Consider the following 16,279-nt stretch of genomic DNA (forward strand, 5'->3'; position numbering starts at 1 on the left):
ATAAATAATGTTAGAACTGTAAATTTACAGTCATTTTTACTATTTTTCAAGGCTGCACTTTTAAAAAATAGCTGTTTCCAAATGAAATTTCTTTTTGTTTTTACACTTGTGTAAACAAAATGACAAATAAAATCTGTCTAATATATATATTCTTGATTGTTTGCATTATACACCTTGCCCAGGGACAACGTTTTGAAAACTAGCTTCATACCTAATACTGACACATTTGCAGAAGTCTGTTCCTGACATAAAAAAATTATAAAACATTTATTTATTTATTTATTTATTTATTTATCAATTAATAAAATTCATGATTTTTTTTTACAATACTTTACAATTATTAATCAGCCAATCAAAAACAATTAAAGATATGATTTAAAATGCTACGAATTCCAAATCTTAGGCAAGGAAAGATGCCCTTTCTTAGCAAGTACAGCAACCCTACAGAACGCATTACTGCCTAGATTACCAGCTGCCAACATCTCCATCGATCGGTAAATGCAGCCCAGCAGACCATCAAGCCACAGCTTCCAGACCTAAACACACTCAGTATACAATCAGACTACAGAGAAAAGGGTAGCAGTGTAATCACAGACATATCACATTGAGGACACCATCTGCTTCCATCTAGAAAATGGTTCAAAACAGTAAAATGAAGCAAGAACAGAATGACAAGCAGCCTTATTCCAAGATATATGGCTTTCATTCCAACTTCTCTCGTATTTTATTTTATACAGTGGGGTTAAATGTACACATTAATGGTTTGGCTAATTTTAGACATACAGCGTAGTTGCTGCTTACCAGATTATTTTCCAATCATTTCTATAGCTGATAACATTTTTTTTTCTTTTTAAATATATATTTTAAATAACATGTATGTTTTGTATTTTTTTTACCAGCCTGTTTTACCAACAGTTTCATCATAGTTTTGGTACAACTACGACATAAGCTACTTAGTCTAAACAAAGGAAATCAAGTGCAGTTTTACACTTTACTATAACCTCATGTTGTGCTTAGCTGAATTTTCAAAAGCAAATCCATTTTTTTCATGGCTTAAAATTTATTCTCATCACATTGTCATTCATTAAGTTGAAATTGTCGTTGATCAAAAGGACATATGTTATCTGGTTTACATCTTTACAAACAGCCTTTGTTTATCTTTTTTGTTTCATGTCACATTGGATTTGGATATTAAAGACAGACTACTTACTGTGCTGGCAGTGAACTCCACTAAAGCCTGGAGGACACTTGCACACATAACCAATGAAGGTATCGCCTCTGTACGTCTCACTGATCTCACACGTTCCTCTGTTGTGGCAAGGGTTCGGATGACAGGGGCCTGTGCACAAACAAAAGGAAACAGACACACATAATGAGTACCATTTGCCAAGTTTTTATTTGCTAAGTAAACAAAAACATAATGCAACTAGATTATTTACTCTTTTGAAGAATATTGTTTTTCTTTGTGTTCTCTCAGAGTAAATAAACCTCACCCAGTCAATAATTTGAGATCCACATAAAACAAAACCATATGTTTTCTGTATGTTTAGAAATTCATTTCTTTAAAACCCTATGAGACTGTGTGCAATTACACAGGTATTTAACTGGGAAACAAAGAGGATGCAAGGCGAGAACCAGGTCTTAAAATTGTTCAATGTCTCCGCTTTAGGAATACCACACTGCTCACTGATGGATGCAAGAAAAAAAGTATAGACTAGGATCAAAGTATTGTAGACTCTGTCAGTATGGTAACTGTTAGTTCTGCATTCAAAATTGCATTCTCTTTTATGGAAGACTGGCAAAAAAAAAGCTATTGTTCAAAGAATATAATAGAATTTCAACTCTTTTGATCCCAACAAACTGCTGTGTTTGCACTGAAAGTATTAACATTCATCACCCTTTAAAAAACAATGACCACTGTGAAACATGGCAGCATTAAGCAAATTTTTTCATTTATTAGATTGCTCTAGTCAAACTCCAGATTTAAATTAAACTCAGTCTCTAACAACACTTAAAAAAGGACATCCACTAGCACCACCCAATCTCACATGGTTTAAGAGAAAATAATGTATTTGTAATTTAGAGTATTAAAATGCAAGCATGATTATTCTTTCCCTTTACAATTACTTGATACTCTGATTAATCTATAAAATAAAATCCAAATAAATTGTGGAAAATGTTAAATAATATGAACAGTTTTGCCAAACTAGGTGTATCACTATTTAAACTGGTTTGTTGTTTTTTTTGTCTCCAGCATTTCTGATTGCTAATTATTAAGGGTTTACCCTTTTATTTACATATGGTGAATGCACATGTACAAATCTGAATCTCTGAGAATGCCTTAAGTGATTGCATTTTTAAATTTTCTTCTGCTCCACTGGATGAATGATGGGGATAAACTGGGAGATTGATTGACCTGCTGCCTTTCATTTTTCAATGATTTCAAAACCAGTGGGTGACATGTACCAAAGAGCAGTAGGTTGCAAAATGCCCAACAGTACACACTCTAGAATCTCGGAAAGTTTTCCAACAGGTAAAGCATGATTACGCTTATTTTTTTAATCATCCTTTATTAATCATGTCATGGGAAAAGTACAATTTACATTTTATTAAAATTTTATTCACATTTTTATAATGTACATTTTTTATGTGTATGCTAAAAGACATTTAAATTTATTAATAAAAAAAATCATAACTTTTCCATCTGAATAACAATATATCAGAGGCCAGCTCAAAGCTTGGGCCCAGACGATTTATAAGCAAGAGTCATTAAAACCAAATCATTATTTTAAATCAGCAAGACAGAAACTTAATTTCAAGAAATGAAATAGGCAAACCACTCAGGGTTCCAAAGTTTCCTCTGACAATTTCATAACTTGAGGATCAAAGTCTTCTTTGCAGATTAAGAAAATGTGCTACTATTCGAATACACCTAACAACTTCTTTGCAGCAACCCCTCAATATTATCAAGTGAAAAGCAGGATTTTTTCTTGCAATGGGGATTTGAGATAGGATAAAAGGGAAGAATAAGAAATATATTGGGAAAAAAAGAAACTGTTGGGAAATCTTTTGAGCATTCCTTAAAACGTCTGGCAAAAGAACACAGGAGTGGTTTCAGGGAGACCGTAAAAGTCCTGTATTGACCCAGTTAGGTTCATAGTGCAGTGAATCAGCCCCAGAGGGAACTGGAAATGAAACTGTGTTCATGTTATGGCTTAAAATGTTCTTTCTTCGATGAAAAAGAAAACTTCAAAGAATCGCTGTGCCAGGCCTGTATAATCCTTCTGGAAGAAGGCTAACATTGTTGCCAAATTTACCTTAGCCATGTAGAAAAAGAAAAACTCAAAGGTTCATTTTAACACAATTTCTCAAGGCTGAGGCTTAACATTTTTATAATTTTAGAAAGTTTTGTTCCTGTTTTTACTTTTTCCCACAAACTTACACAATTAGCAACTTGCAAAAGTATTGCAAACTCTCTCACATTTCAATTCTATACTACTACCTGTTGGCATTTTATATAATTGAGGGTAGATCATATTTATGGCATGAACGTGGAAATGGACATATGATTTTCTTTTTTATGTAATAAAAAAACAGTGATAACCATTCAATCCCACATAGTCAATGCATTGCAAAGATCACTTTACAAAAAAAACACTTAAGAACATTTATTGTCAACAGAAAAGTTTTAATTTACATTTGATAGCATGCACCCTAGGGTCAAAATATAGATACACACTGTGCAAAACAAACAGGAATAAGGTTTTTTTTTCTAAATCATTCAATGATTGATAGCTCTGGCTATATATTCTGGGATATTGTTTTGCTTGAAGCTGAATCTCTGTATCTTTAACAATACATTTTTTTTTTCGTGACAATCCTCCAGAGAAACCAGGCCCAAAGCCCTCGCTAGCATGAATAAGAATGGACTTGACCTCCACCACCTCCTCATTCCACTTAGTGGGAGAGGGGGGTCATCTTCTCAGATCTTACCAGGAAAGAACTCAATTTTGGTTCACCTCTTTTTAGAGGGGACCAATACCCATGCAGATGTTGTGATATTTTATCTCTAGAATATGAATGTATATACTGTATAATTAACTAGAACTGGATTTGTAGTTAATGGATACATCATTCAAAATTAAGGGTAAAACCAATTTAATGATTACAAAAATCTAACATCTATGCAAACACTACACACTATTGCAAAATAAAACACAAGGTAGGCTAACTGAATAAGTTAAAAGAGGGGGAAAAGGTGTCTAAGAGTCCGTTGAAATGGCTTATAAAGGGTTTATAAGGAAGACCAAATGTCAATACAGTCATTAATCTCAGTTAAAAAATAGCAGCAGATATAAATGCAACTATATATACTGTTAAAACAATGTAACTTAATTCAGCTTACAATGGTTACTGTTTAAAAATGTTACAAATCAACAATATAGCATTGTGGCACCTCAGTAAAACTACATTCAACTAACTTAGTTAGATAAAGGGGGGAGGGTGCTTTGATGCAGAGTCAACATGGATCAAGATGGTGGACCTACTACTGTAGGTGGTGATTACCAAATGGTGGACCTTATCATGTGACTAAAGGGGATGGGTCACAGCTTCTCCAAGGTGATTGGTCTTTCTTTTGTCAGTTATTTGAGGTGACAGGAATTTGAGGCTTTGATAACTGTTTCCTTCTTTTTAGCAATGTTGTATCACAACACAGAAAATAACCTTTTTGGGGGAAAATTTGCATTATTTCTCAGGATAAAGTACCAGGATATGAGTCCTACTTAGAATGTATAACCAGTTTTGACCTACTCAGCTCAACTTCCACCTGACCTTTAGAGAAACCCTACTTGCACCCCAACAGGTGATACATCAGTCCTCATCTGTCACCCCTCATCTGGCAGCACACAGGTATGTTTCCAGAAACATTCCACCTGCTGTCAGCTCCAACCATCATTCCCCATGGAACCGACTCCTCCTCAGCAAAGGGGGGTTACACTCCATTGATTCTATTGAGAGGTGCACTGGGTCTAATCAGTTACCATTTGAATAGAAAGAAGTAAATATTTAGCGTTTGTAATGTTAATCTCCATTTGATAGGCAGACAGAATCAAATGCACCCAAACATCTGCTTCATTTCAGGAATGCAGCTTGCCTCTTGACCAGAGGGACACATCAGTGCATAAATCAGGCAGGTCCAGTGTATGTATAGAGCCAAGGCCAGCCAAACATGCACTAATCCCTAACGGCTTCATATTCTATATTCCACATTTCTCAATGTATAAAATGGTTCGTTGTTGAAAGCAATGACTTTTCAGGACATTCTAGAGATTAGATCAATGCCAAATCCTCCCATTATTTAAAGAAATAACATTTATTGGCTTAAATCCATGTTAAATGTTGGTTTTGGCAAGATAAAACCAATAATTACCTAAAACCCACTTAATATTAGCCAATCATAATGCTGATCCCAAACTGGGGGAGCAGAAGTGGGGCCAAGCTGTTCTCAGGAAGTTCATAAGAACCCCAACGCAACCCTCTCCTGCTTTTTGCTTGCTCGAACAGCATCCATACAGTATGGTGCTGATACCATCATGTTTCACAATGGAAAGTCTGTTCATGGTGGTTTTCAGTTTTTGTTAAATGAGGATAAAGCTTAACTCTTTTGGTCTTACCTGACCAAAAATTCCTTCTGCCATATATGTGCGCCATGATTCTATTGGGTTGCGGTGAACTTTTAAACAGAACTTCTAAAGAACATTTTAAAGGCAAAAAGCTTAATCCAATTGACCTGTATTCTTCATATATTCAGATGAAGATTTTCAGTGCTTTGTCGAATTTGTTTAGCTTTGTATACTGTTTTATTACTTAATAATGCTTTAAACCTTTCCACATATTTAGTGTAAGGGTGATCATGGATCAAGAGGTAGGGAAACATGGTTCCTGTTTTTGGTGGCAAGAGGGCCTGGTGGCACCAATTGTATCCAATTGATTAATCCAGATGTGTCAGGTCATGGTTGCTGAGGTCAGGCACACCTGGACTAATCAGTTCATCCAGTAATGAAAGACTGGAAACAAAAGAGCTGCCTTGAGTTCAGGAGGTGGTGGAGTTGTGCATAGAGCCCATTGCAGCAACTTTTCAGTCAGTTGGGTCCGGGGCAGCTGTGGCTACAATGTGACTTACCAGCATCCCCATGTGAATGTGTATATGAATGGGTAAATGGCTGAATTTCGTGTGAGACATTTTGGGGTTCAAGGACTCAATAAAGCAGGTAATTTACTATCATGGATCTGTCTGCTTTGTTCCTTGGTCTTCATGAAGCTGTCTATTTATTAATGTTCTAACCCATGAGGCCTTAATAAAACAGCTAAATTAACATGGAGAATAAATAATACCAAAATAGACACTACTTACAAATTAAGTGAAATCTGAAAGCAACTGGGTGCAATCATTTTCATTTAAATGTATCAGATTACAGGTAGCTGAATTCCAATGTACACTTCCACCCACAAATCTGCATTTCAGAAACAACAAAACTAAAGCTAAATAGAAAACTAAGCCTCTTTTCTTTAATGTGATAGTTATGTGTAAACTACATTCAGACACTGGTATACTGTACATCATTGCCAAAATGTTCTTAACAAAAGGCAAAGTCAACTTTATCTCTTTTTGATCATCTTTGTTTATGGGGGAGTATCAAAGAACAACTCAGGGTTTTAGCAATATATAAAATCATGACAAAAGTGAGTATAGGGGTTCTATTGTCAAAACAGTGTACAAGTTGATAAAAAAAACTTCTCTTTGTCTTTTTGTTTCCTTTTTAATGACTGAACTGTATTATAAGCTTATAATTGTGTTAAAAAAATAAAAAAAAAATTGAAGCTGATCGCACCATTCCAGCCTACCTGCTAAAAATCAGGGACCCTTTATGTTCTACCTGGCCAGGTCCCAGGTCAGTACAGCTTGGCATACAAAAAAGCTGTTGAGCCCTAATTTGCATGGGAATTCATGTTCATGGTAATTAGGTATAAACCAACTGGCTGTGTACAAACTGGTCCATTCATCATGACTATTGTTTTTGCTTTAATATTCAGCAGCAGTGAACAATAACAGAGCCTTGAGTGCATAATTTAGGAAAAAAATAAATTGCAAAAAAAACACTGCACACTATTTCTCTTGTAACCTTTTTCTTTTTCTCCTTCCCAAATAAGACAAAACTATGATAAATACATGTTTTGTTTTATTTTAAACAACATATCTGATAAACAAATCTTATCAGCTTTAATATACAAAGTTGTAAAACCTGGATGCTTGCAACAATATATCAAATCAAAATGTTGAGATAAAAGAAGGTAATCTGGATTCATATTGTGGCTTATATTATTTCAATGCATTTAAACTATCTTCTGCCTTAAAATCAAAGCAAGCTAATATTTCTTGTTCTCACTGCATTTTTTTATGTAGTTCCCTATTTTCATGCCTTTTCAGATGTTTTTAAAAGCATATCTGACTTGTGAAATAAATTAACTTTGACAAGGCTATTATTTCATTTTAAGTGATAAACAACAAAACATCCCCAGGGTGAGAATATCATGCTCTCTTAAGTTAGTGTGACAAATTAAAAGCCACAAGTGCAGAATTTGACAGCATTACAAAAGAGTCTGAAGTGTTGTCTGCTGAGCTATGGAACCTGCACTTTAACCTAAAGTTTAAAAGTGCAGTGTGTGGATTGAAAATGAGCTCAACAGAAAAGACAGATCCTAAAAGCAGGAATTGTTACTAGGCACACTGTTTTTTTTTTTCCCCCTGATATCAATAACCCTCTGGGTATAATTGACAAAGTAGTTAATCTTGCCGAAGAGGTATTTTTATCAAACCTAGGTACCGTATCAGCACTGTTGAAAATCACACATCCCCTAAAAAGAGTAATCTGTTATATTTTACTCAGAAACTGCTTTCAGAGTAAAAAAAGGTTTGGCAGTTGTTGATCTGAATATAAACAATATAAATAACATTGCAAAATGGAAATAAAATGGGAAAAAGGTAAGAAAGACACACCAGATGGAGATGAAGGATTAAAACATGCTGACAGATGTAGATATAGTGTAGTCTACGTAAGTAAAAGCCAATTTTGAGTTCCTTTTGGGGTTTGCTTGTTTCACTAGATTTGCATACTGTATAAAACAGTAATTTAATTTATTACCCACAAATTACTCAGGTTTCTATTTTAACAATGATGTCATAATCAGATCCCAGATACTGGCTCACATGATTTTTCAAGAAATAGTATCAGAATAGCCACATGCACTGAAATTCTAATACCTGTAGTCAACCTACCACGTAAGATTTATTAAAGTGAAACTGAAAAAGCAGTAAGCTTTTGTAAAATGTGATGATTAACATGATGAAGAGATGCCAACTAGTGTTGCTGACATCTCTGTGGATTTAGATCTGTAAAAATACAGTACATGACAGCAGTTTACTTGCTACTTCAAAACAGCAGTTTGAAAACAGCAGTTTGAATTTCTCCAGAAGGTATAAATAAAATGACATGGTTATTTAAATTAACTAGAAGAACAGATGCTGTTTAGCCAAAGAATTAGGTAGAATTCAGGTTTAACATTATCTTTTAATTCTACCTTGTTTTTTTTATGACTGGAAGTTATATTGTATTAATGTATTTGAGTGAGCCAGGCACTTTAAAAACTATGCAGAACCAATGGGAGGAGCCAAATATGAGGGTGCTGGTAAGGAGTCCTTCGAAACATAAGGACTTGGTGCTCAAGACCTGGGATAGCGTACCAAAATACCAAGGTAAACAGGCAGGATTCTCAGCAGCAATAAGAAAAATAGTTGCAATGACCTTACAGCAACTCTGTAAGAGCATTGCTAATATCCGATTACTACTGTGATTGTAAAATGAAAGCAAAAACACTACTTTCTCTAAGATGGCTTGAAAGGCCACTCGTGTGTGGTTTGATGAATAGATGTGAGGTGTAAGTCCAGAGGAACCATTTGGGGCTTGTGTGAATATCATCTGAGGCTGTGATACCAATGGTCGCTCAAAGATTGATGGGAGCCTGTGTCATTTCCAGCGTAGGCTTTGTGTTTTTTTTTTTCAGCTGCAAAACAAAGGCCAATAAATCAGCTCAGAGAATGTGACCAACGGTTAAACATTTGAAAGCATAATATGCCTTCTGTGTGGATCAATCAGAAAGACGTGACATTCCACGGTTATGGCAATATATAGTCTTACATCTTATCTTAAAGGTAAATGATATCCCAGGCATTCGGAAAAAGGGTATGGAAACTTGGAAACAACTGGGCTGTGTGCAGTTACACAAATAAAGGTCCACATTCTATTACCTTCCACCAAACTCAAAGTGTTGGGATCTGGAGATCTGCCACCTGTCTCCAGCAGAGAGCAATATGGGTCTCCTGAGCTGGAGCCTCCCGCACACCTGAGGATCATCAGCCCATCAGGAGACCTCCTACTTAAGCAGCGACCAGACCTGTCTTCAGCGCCGGAGTGTTGACCAGTTTTGGTTAGCGGAACCTGAGCCTCAACCTGAACTTGAATCTCTGTCTGCTCTAGAGAGCAACCTGATCCTAATCAGTCTCTGTCCTCTCTGCTCACAGGAAACCCGACTGAACTCAGTAGCTCTGGAGGAGCTCATGTTTGGAAACCTGCCTGCCTGCCCAAGGAACCCAAACCTGAAGATCCTCTGCCTGAATCTTCCTGCTAGTTCTCAGGAGAGAACTAGAAGAACAACTCAAGGTCTGAATCTCGCTAGCCTGAAGCTAAGCTCTGTCGCTGCTGAACTCTCTGCTGGAACCACAGTCTCTGGACCCAACCGGTTCCCTCTCTCCACTGAACAGTCTGAACCTCATCAGGTACAAACCAAGATCCAAAACTCTGCCAAGCTATCGCTGCCACCTGGCTAACCAAACTATCCCTCTCTGCAGATACTCTGTGAAACCGAGTTCCCGGACCAGTACCAGAACCAGTGCTTTGTTTACTCTGTGTAGCATCTCTTTAATAAACTGTTAAACTTTTACCCTGCTTCGTGTGGTGTTCTGCATGTGGGTTTAATCACAGAGACCCATCATGACACAAAGTGAGTTTAGTGAGCAATTTTTGGAGACAGTGTCGTAGATGAATGGCTAGTCATCAGTCAGTCTTCAATTTTAAATTACTATATATGTCATAGACATATACTGTACTCCTTTTAGATAGGCGTACATATTAAAATAATTATATTAGTACATTAATATTAGATTTGCAGTAGTTGTAAGACATACTCATCAAACTAGCAGAAAGAAATGTGTATAATTCATTACCATTTTCCTCAAAGATAGAAGTTAACAAGATAAACCTGTTATTAAAAGTTTAAGTTTTATTTAAAAAAAGAGCAGTTTTAAGGTTCAGATTAGATTTTAAGGTGGGATTATCACCTGGAAACAAGACCCAGTTTTGTTCTAAGCGGCTCTGCATAATACATTTTGCTTTATTTCAAACTGATTTAGAGGCCAGAATTGAAAATGAGCGCATAACCAAAAATGAAACTGTTCTGCGTTTGATTAAATTTTCCCCCATCTTACAAAGTACTGAGTTAATAGTGATAAGTCAGCCTATCAAATAAACCTTGTAAGCGCTTCATGAAAAATGTATTCAAAAGAGCAGGAAACTGGCACACACATCTGAACATACACATTACACCTCTCTCATGAGCGTGAAATTTGCATGTTAGCTCCTGAGATCTGACTATGCACCTAGCAACATCACAGAGAAATCTAGTATGGCCTAATTGTGTCAATTCTATTTTAACCCAACCTCTTTTTTTCTATGATGACTTCACTGTTTTATGGCTTTCCTTTTGATTGCACCAATCCTGCACCTCCTCCGATGAAAGTTGGCACCTCATCACTAATATTGCCTCGTCTCTCAGCCTGTGTTCCCCCGCACTTATGCTTTCAGAGAGTTCCTGGCCTCTAATTTATTTGTTCCTTCCCAATCAACCATTTTAGTCCATCAGCATGAAACAGCATGAAACAAATACACTTAAAGATAATTGTGGTAAGAATTTTGCACGAATGAAATTATTCACAAATACACTTAAAGATAATTGTGGTAAGAATTTTGCAGGAATGAAATTGTTCAGGATATGTCAAATGAATACCCAAAAGGAGAGGTCAGGCTTAAGATCAGCTGGGAGTCGGGGAAGAACGAGAGGACACAGGAGTTAAGAAATGCCATGAAAATGTCAATGTTATAGCAAGCTGGCTACAAAGGCTCCCTTGATAATAAAAAAAATAGCAATTTAGGTTGGAGCTCTGTCTAACAGAAAATATAAAAAGACAAAAATGCCTGGGTCTTAACAGGGTTTCTTATTTTTAATGGAATATAAATATACCAAGTGGATAAAAAAAAAAAAATCCAGGATTCCACAGAAAGCAGATCCGCATTTCATACTTTCAGTTTTAAGAGTACAGGTTTGAATGCAGTTTTAATACATTTTAATAAATACACATCATATTTGCTCACATATACGCTGCCCTGAGTGCCACAAAATATTGTTTAATATATGCACACAAAGGCTCTGGCTCAATATGCAGAATAAATATATGACAGTCTTCAAAGAGGATCTAATTTACCTAATTCCTCAAATCCATCAGAAGTAATTTGGCCCTTCATGTCAATCTGCCCTATATTCTCTAACAAGTCCAGTTTCAGGTCAGTGAGCACAAGATTATAACCACCTCAGCTCTCAACTCCATAAGAGACATTTCTGCTGTTACTTTAACAGTTTTCATGCTTTTGTAAAGCAGACCGTTACTGTTGAACAAATATAGAGAGTATGTAAATTTTTAATAATTACTTTGCTAAAAATTACTTTTTCTGAGCATTTGCCATTACTGTGAGGGTTTTTTCTTTTACTATACAATTTACTTTTGTTCCTATTGTGTCTTTTTTTCCACATTTGAGTCTGATGCAGAGCTTAATTGGCCACTTCATTATTATGACAATGCCTATTTATAACTATGTGCTTGTGTTCCACTCTGCTGTATTCTATTCTATTTGCTTAGTTTTTATGTTTTTACTTTTTGTGTTTCGTGAGCTGTAGTTCTCTACTGTAGTTGTCATGATCCTGGTGTATCTGCTCTTGTTTCAGTCTCTGGACTTCAATGGCTGAAAGAGCATTCCTTGAGCTTTCGCCTAAGCACCAAACCTCTCTCAACCTAATCCCAATAATTAATTTATCCTGGAGGTGGATGATTCTGACACAGCAGTATGGGCTGTTCTGTCCCAGAACTCTGAGAGGGATGGTAAGCTACACCCCTGTGTGTTCTTCTCTCATTGTTTAAATGAATGAAAGAGGATTTTTCACAGAAATTAAGTGTTCAGATTCATCTAAAATTACTTAATTGATGGCTAGCATTCTTGCACATACTGTATGCTTACCCCCCCCCCAAAAAAAATAAAAAAATAAAAATAAAATCCATAAACTCTGGCTATGGTTGGGCCTACAAACAGTAAAAAATGATTGGCTACATGTTTGCCAATCAAACATGTTGCGCACATTATTTACGTAGGTTCCAATGGTAACTCATATGCTGTTTTGCTAGCGGTCCACCATCATGCTGGAGAATGAAGAAGTACTGTAAATAGAATTATAAAAATATCTAAACACTGTGGCTACAAGGCATGCAATATAATAGACCTATATATACAGAAAGATAAAAATGTAGAATGATAATCCCTATGGTCTAATGTAATAAAAAAGTGATTTAAAAAAAATAGAAAAATATTCAGCCGCAGCTGGGACCAAATCCTCAACCTTCAGAACTGCAGACCACTCACTCTACCCTCTACGCTAACTGCTCACAACACGTAACTCCCCTCCCAGTTTGCCAATTGATCTATCTAATTCTGACTCATGGGACGCCGAAATGGACTCAGACTGCCACCTAGTGGCTATAGTAGTCACATGTTTTTCACGCAATTTGTGAAACACGGGAAGCGTGATTGAAGTGTTCATTTCCAACCAGCGCCCACTGTACTTCTACGCTGTTTTGCTGCTGCAGCTTTTTTTTATATTTGTTTACTCTTTAAATCTCAAAGTAAGTTGCAGCTGCAGCAGCGGCAACACACTAGCAAATTGCAAATATAACTTGCAGTGATAACGCCGGCATAGAACTCCTCTTCTTATAGAGATTTCCTTCTGACTAGGTGCATCCTGGCACTTTGCTGCCTCTCAAGGTGAAATACAAAATTACCGGCAGAGTCGTTTCAAGCATAGAGAACTTTTGCGAAGGAGGGGGGACTGATGCATATGCATGGTTCAAAAATACACGAACAGCCGTTGAACATATCTTTCACCACAGAGTCCTCTTTCCTGCCTTTAAGTCCCCTTGATAGAAACTACAGTGTGCGATACCATGAATATTTGGCCATTAAACTGGCACCAAACAAAGGTACCCACAAACAAGCAGAAACCAAAGAACAGATAGATATCCTTTAAAACATTTCCTACCTGGAGAAGTTGGATCCTCACCATCTGCTCCTGTGTAGAGGAAAGGGGGAAGAAGGAGATAATGGAAAAAACAAAACAAAATTAGCTTTAACACAACTTTCTCTTAATGTTAAAGACTGCATTTGAGTCCAACACCAACAATTTGGCTACACTATTACCTGTATAATGGGCTACATGCACATTTGACATGGAATCCTCTGAAGAATAACATATGGTAAAAAAAAAACAGGCAAAGCTGCCATCTGTAGGCCACCATATGACCAAAGCAGCACATTACCCCGTTTGGCAGACACACTTGTCTACTTCAACCTGAGCTTTGAGGCTCTAGTCCAGCTTTCACAGCTGAGATTTGGCCTGTCTACTATCATTAACAAAATCCTCAATCTCCATCATAACCCGTGAAATTGCTCCAAAAACTGTGCCTGGAAGCTGATACAGAGAAAATAAGCGAAGGGCATTAGATGCTGGGGATAACAAAAAAAGCTGGAGTTACTATAGTGGATGATAAGAAATGTAAACCAATGCATGGATGGATGAACCAACAAAGACAATCTTAAGGCACAGGATTTGCTGCCCTGTAAAACAAAATATGTATGAATGTGATTTTATGAAACATAGACAATAACATAGCTTACTGTTTGCTTCATTAAACTGAATACTGAACAGATATTTGCATACAGAAGGTTTAAGCTACACAGGTCATAAAGCTGACCAGTAGACAGTTGGAGCGCTTTTATTATGGTGATAAATATGTACAAATATATACCCGTATTTCTATGGTTTCCAGTCATAAAACAAAGCAGAATAGAATAATGGATTCCTTTTTATGAACCAATACCTGTTTCTTTTAAAATGGATTTTCGTTTCCTTACCCCACATTGATTCAAATTATTAAACAAAAAATGTATGTAAATGAAATCGCATTACCTATCTTATTTCAAACATAGCAGAACATCTGTACTAACATTTTTTTTTATATTTCTATCGTGACCCTTAGTACTAAAATGTAATCTGTTTGTTTAAATCAAACTTGTTCATGTAATTTGACAAAAAGGATTCTAGTGTATTGAAGAGACAAAAATTTAATTCAAAACCACAGCTTTTCACACTCCATTGAGTGAGAGGAGGCTTTGACCAAAGTCACATAAAGCCACAGCACTTTGTCAGCCCCTCATCTGTCTGACAGCACAAGCTCCCCTCTCTGTTTCCTCATGCATATAGTCCAGTGTAATCCCCAAACAAGCACATTCCATTTTTTTGCTTTGTGTGTTGTTGATTTTTTTGTCTTCAATTTTTTTCTCCCTCCCTTACTTTCCATAGAGGTCAAGGCGGAAACTTGAAAGTCCTTAGACACATTTTGTATACACACATAATTGCACACTAGCAAATGGAAAACAAGTAATAATAAAGAGAGGGGAGAAAAAAAACATGTGCCTCGGAGCACAGACAACGCTTCACACCCACACATAAATACACATGCAGAGAAGATAAAGAAGCAGAACATGAAGGTGTTTTTTTCTCGCTCTCCAAGTGTTGATGTTGTGAATCACAAAACAGCGAAAAATACTGGGCACATAAAACACTTGGCTGGTGTTCTACATAGATGAGTGAAACCATTCAACATATGCTACATCTTAAGGTTTATCTCCTGTGGATAAAAACATTGGTTTATCTAATACTGTCAGACAAATCTGTGTCTTAATATTATAAAGAAACAAATTATAGGCAAAGCAGGGACTATAAAGTAGAATATAATCACAGCTAAATGAATGTCTACTTCCAGAAACATTCAGTAGACTCCAGAATTAAAATAAGGCTATGTATCAGAATCAAGGAGCACATTGAAGTTAAGCCCCTGTAGTAGTTAAACCTAGTTTCAAACCAATAAATCATTGAGGATGGAGGGTGGAGCTTGCAACATTTTTCACACTACAAACACCAAATGTCTTCAGAGGCAAAGGGAACAGAAATTCATATGATCAAAATGATAAGAAAAAATGTCAACATTTAGAGAAATGTCAAGACCTGCAATAACCACTGCTGTCAAGGTATTGATACAGATCTTCAAAGTTATTTCAAGAAAAAGTGTGTTAAAAAGAAAGTCCCACAGCTGATTAAAATGTGACAGTTAAAGGCTTTACTGTGTTACATACAATAACAGGTAGAAACGACTGAGTTCCATCAGAGAATCAGATGTTATGCTCACTTGCCAACCCAAATGTGCAACAACATTCAGGAAAAAATGGAGAGGAAAAAATCACATCTCAGTTGCCTGTGATTAGTTCTAATCACTAATTTCCCCCTTTAGGGTACATATTTCAGTCTTTTAAAAACATTTCAAAACCTTTAAAGTCTTTGTCAAGTTTAAACTAGGGAGCATCCTAATTTTCTCTAAACACAAGAGTTCAGTTGCAGTAAAATGGAAATTAAATGTTTCTAACCATTATCTAAAGTGGAGGTCTTCAACAGGGGGTCCGCGACCCCTAGGGGATCCGCAGAGGTACTGCATGGGGGTCGTGAAAGTTATGGTTGATTAGACTTTTTTGATATTCCCCACTGCTATTTTTTTTTCCCACTAATTGAAATATTGAAATGTCTTTAAATACACTTTAACATGAATTCAACACACTGAAGTAAACAGATAAATGGAGGCAGAAGATGTCTTTCAGTCATCAACGCACACATTCAGCGACACACAGGAGCTCTTTCAAGCTGGGGACTGTTTCATTCACAACACCTGTCC

The 16,279-nt window shown here is 36.4% G+C and overlaps 1 protein-coding gene across 2 annotated transcripts in view; it reads right to left on the bottom strand.

Moving 5' to 3' along the window:
* The window catches only part of edil3 (EGF-like repeats and discoidin I-like domains 3), a 146,270-nt gene that overhangs the window by 95,332 nt on the left and 34,659 nt on the right, over nucleotides 1–16,279 (bottom strand). For both annotated transcript variants that reach the window (XM_015374451.1, XM_015374452.1), the window contains exons 2-3: nucleotides 13,537–13,566; nucleotides 1,211–1,339 (exon numbers count right to left, since the gene is read on the bottom strand). In XM_015374451.1, the coding sequence (XP_015229937.1) occupies nucleotides 1,211–1,339; nucleotides 13,537–13,566 (159 nt within the window). The remainder of the gene's footprint in view (nucleotides 1–1,210; nucleotides 1,340–13,536; nucleotides 13,567–16,279) is intronic.

The sequence above is a fragment of the Cyprinodon variegatus genome, unplaced genomic scaffold (assembly GCF_000732505.1).
Source record: "Cyprinodon variegatus isolate N-32 unplaced genomic scaffold, C_variegatus-1.0 Scaffold103, whole genome shotgun sequence".
Taxonomy (NCBI): Eukaryota; Metazoa; Chordata; class Actinopteri; order Cyprinodontiformes; family Cyprinodontidae; genus Cyprinodon; species Cyprinodon variegatus.